This window comes from Pundamilia nyererei, unplaced genomic scaffold (genome assembly GCF_000239375.1).
Source record: "Pundamilia nyererei isolate P.nyererei 1_Seehausen unplaced genomic scaffold, PunNye1.0 scaffold00603, whole genome shotgun sequence".
Taxonomy (NCBI): domain Eukaryota; kingdom Metazoa; phylum Chordata; class Actinopteri; order Cichliformes; family Cichlidae; genus Pundamilia; species Pundamilia nyererei.
Genome location: NW_005188004.1, coordinates 90240 through 94223, shown reverse-complemented (window position 1 = coordinate 94223; position 3984 = coordinate 90240). Strand labels below are relative to the sequence as shown.

The window sequence follows — 3984 nt, the reverse complement described above, 5'->3', positions numbered from 1 at the left end:
CTCACAGGATACTCTGTGTCCGGACAGTCAGACGTTTTCAAGGTGAAATCCGTTGCTGCAGAAGCGACAAAAAACCCAGAAGATTGAGTTTATTGATTGTCAGTAATGATGCTGTGATGACTGAAACACTGAAACGTACTGATGTACAGCTTTACGCTGTGATGTTACAGGATGTAGAAATTGTTTTTTTTTTTGTTATTTAAATTCTTAAATCCTGACTGATTTCAGATCTAAACTTCTCCGAAGGCTGGAAACTTATTCCCGGCTTTGGTGTAGGAGTCTAAGATAAGATAAGATAAGATAAGATAAGATAACCTTTATTAGTCCCACACGTGGGAAATTTGTTTTGTCACAGCAGGAAGTGGACAGTGCAAAAGTTATGACGCAAAAATTAGGATACAATAAGAATAAATACAGTACACAACTGTACAGAATAGAATAAAATAAAATACTATATACAGTAGATGCCCATCTGAACTTTTCAGCCTTCAGCTGATCCTAAATCAGCTTGACGTGGACTCAGCCTGAGCTGCTCTTCATCATCTGAAGCTGCCAAATGCGTTTACACTGACCGATGAATTTGTTCTCAGCAGGCAGGTGGAGTTCAGGGTTGAGTTCGAAGTCTCCAGCCCAGCGCTCAGCCCACTCCTCTGGGATATCTGACGAGACAAAACAAACACACCCACATTTAGCGACAAACAGGAAGCAGTCACAGGGTCAGACTGTCACCGGTGAGGACCTCCTGTAACTTTAAACTCTGCGCTAACTTCACACCACTTAATTCTGATTGTCTTGTCCGGTCACTTCCTGTTTCCTGTGAAGACTTTGCAGTAATGGCGATGATGAAGACATTTGTGAACAAAGAAGCAGGTTTAACGGCAGATTTCTTCAGTCATCTTTATTATGATGAAGAAACAGGAGTGCTGCAGTTTGCATGTTCCTCCTCTCACAGCCCAAACACAAGCATGTTTGGTTCACAGCCGAATCAGCTGTACATGAAAACATAAACAGCTGATTTGCATTTAGTCTAAATTACACTGGATCTGGCTTTTTTAAAATTTTGAGCTATCAGGCTGCTGTACATTTATTATTACGTTATTTATTATTTTAAATTTGAGACATTTACACAAACAGGTAGGACTCAAAGTCGCCTTCACAGCTTTACTCTGTTTCAAAGCAGACATTTACTCCATAAATGATTTAAAATCGCACGTATCAGTAATGTCTACACAACAAATTTTGCAGCTTCATGCACACAAACGTTTGTTGTTATTTTGTTCAACTGTTTGCTGAAAAACTGAACTAAACAGTCGTTTTACCTCAGACCTCCACGTTCTCGAAGGTGAAGTTTGATGTTACTATAGTAGCGTATAAAAATGGTCTGTGTGAGTTAAGTGATGAAAATAATAAGCGCTTCATGCCCTCCCAACACGACGACCTCCCCCTGCCTCAGGGTTAGGGTTAGCTTTTAGCTACGCGCTCCTTGGTGCAGACTAACAGAGCAACTGTGCTGTGGTTAAAGCGTCGTACCCTCCACGCTGTAGCAGGTACCGAACCATTTCTCTTTGAGGAGGCAGCAGCCTTCGTTTTCCGGCGACAGCAGCAGCAGATTCGCTCTGTCGGGTTTCAGCAGGGACAGAGCGGCGTTGATCACCTGACAACACAAACAGTTCACTGAGAGCGTAAACTCTGCACAGGACAGATTACTGCACTGATTCTGGATCAAGATCCGGATCACGGTGATGCTCACCTGGGGGTCGTACTTGAACATGAGCTGGTCTCCGGTCAGGAAGTCCTGTTTGGGAAACAGCTGCATGTTCTCGCAGATGTTCTCGACAAACTCGATGGGATCCGTCTGCCCAACACAATTGGAAGTGAGCGTTTCACAGAGAAAGACAGTAAAGAGTGAAGCTCATCATGAGGAGTTACACAACGCTTGGCTCTATCGTTTCTGTCCTACTCTGTCTCTGCTGTCCCTGACGAAGCGCCTTCTCCTCCTCTGAGTGTCTACCTTCAGCTTCTGCTCTCCTCCCTGAGCTCACATCACTTCAGCCTGACTGTGTGTCTGTGGTGCAATACCTCTACCTGTTCCTGGTAGTGGAACTCGTTGGCTTCGATCTTCTGAATTTCCTCATAGATCCTGAAAAATAAAGAAAGCAGAAACAGAGGATTTCATTCAGACAAAGAAAAAGAAATAAAAGCAGATAAAATAAAATGATCTCAGAGCTCGGTGACTTCGTCCCAGATTAATGCTTAAAAAGATTTTTTTCCTGGACGTCATTTTTCACAAAGTTTAATGACATCATAGCTTCCTCAACAAGTGTCTGGCTCCTCCCACCAGAAGTGCCATGTCCCCTCATCACATAACATCTGACTTCAGTGTGTGATAAGAACTCTGCCCTTCACTGAAGTTCTGTTTAAGCATCTTTTACAGAAGAAAATTAACAATAAATCGATCCAATTACGGTGCTCTTCATTACAGATGGGATTTTCTGATTGGATGTGGTACTGCAGACTGTGTGTCTGTTAGTGTTAGTTTATCTAATGAGTGTTAGTTAGTGTTAGTTTGATTAAAGCCGTTCCACAGTTTTATTCTGAGACTTCAAAATAATCCTTCCTTATGTTAAACTGGGTCTAGCCCTGCGGTTCATCCTGTCTGAAAAGTGATGCTTTAGCCCCTCCCATTCCAATACAACTTTCTTCTGATTGGACAGCTTCTGAAAGCCTGCAGAGGGGCTGGAGTTTGTTAGGACAACCCACTCATCTGGCCAGTGTGAAAGTTCTAAAAAACAAACTGAACCTGAACCTCCTCAGATCCATCTGAACACGCCAGAGTCTGAACCTGCAGCAGAAACTGTAGATCTTCTCTCATTTCTGAGCGTGCCGTGTCTGAAAGAAATCTGTGACACGGTGATGTCAGTTCACCGAGGTAACGAGCAATCTGAGCTGCTGGCTCACAGAGACTACTACACATACACTGACCTCATTATTACTACGGTTTAATATGAACATCCAGCACTGCTGGACTCTAAATAGACAACTTAGGTTAAGTGATGTGTAGAAGAAAGATCTCCTGTCCAGTGTGGGTGTGGTTTTCAGTGAGAGGATGCCTCTTCCTCACTAAATGCTGTAGCAACACGCCGCACGAGGACGAGGGAACAGTAAGTTCAAACTATCAGACGCTCATGGATCATTGCATGGATCATCTCAGCATGCTGCTCACAATGATACAGAAACTTACATAGAGATAAAAGAGAAACGACACAAACATGTTTGTAGATTTAAAGATGAGTGACGGTGGACGCTGAGTGGATGGTGTGCGGTGGCGTGATCATACATAAATACAATGTCAGCAACAACACACCTGATTTTCAACAGAAGAATGGTGTAATGGAGACATCTGCTGAGCTCTCACTTTTCAACCAAACGTGACAGATTTTAGCTTCTACATCTGAGCCAATCAGATGTCAATTAGAGCTCTAATCAACAGGAAGCTGCTCAGAGGGAAAACAGGAAGTCACAGCTGGAATTGGGCTAAATTCACACCTTTGGAACAGCTTGCAAAGATGACTTATAGTCTTTCAACAACAACATAAATCCTAAATAGAATTGTTTTTAAATGATGATGACCAGATTTGACCTAGAAAGCATTGTCTATGGACGTCTGCAGCTGAGATGGGAATTAGGTTTTTAAGCCTGACCTCTGCTGGGGGCCCAGAGTCTGCAGCATCTTCAGATACTGGAACACAAAGTGGACGACCTGCAGAGAGAACAGCAGCACGGTGAGGCCCCAAACCTAAGCTTTTACATCAGCAAACACATTTTTGTGTGTGTGTGAGCATGTACTCATATCTTTGTGGCAACCAAAAATTAGAAGTTTAATATCTTTTAAGTTTTTTAAGTTTGAAGGCATTTTTGAGACTCAAAATGTGGTTTTAGTGTCAGGGTTACAGTTAGGTTATGGTTGTGGTTACGGTAAGGAAC

The 3984-nt window shown here is 42.7% G+C and overlaps 1 protein-coding gene across 1 annotated transcript in view; it reads right to left on the bottom strand.

Annotated features, from left to right (window-relative positions):
• The window catches only part of LOC102196531 (nardilysin-like), a 20212-nt gene that overhangs the window by 8755 nt on the left and 7473 nt on the right, over window positions 1-3984 (bottom strand). Inside the window, exons 13-19 of the mRNA XM_013907905.1 lie at window positions 3819-3852; window positions 3702-3760; window positions 2086-2140; window positions 1751-1855; window positions 1531-1654; window positions 573-659; window positions 6-55 (exon numbers count right to left, since the gene is read on the bottom strand). Coding sequence (XP_013763359.1) covers window positions 6-55; window positions 573-659; window positions 1531-1654; window positions 1751-1855; window positions 2086-2140; window positions 3702-3760; window positions 3819-3852 — 514 coding nt within the window. The remainder of the gene's footprint in view (window positions 1-5; window positions 56-572; window positions 660-1530; window positions 1655-1750; window positions 1856-2085; window positions 2141-3701; window positions 3761-3818; window positions 3853-3984) is intronic.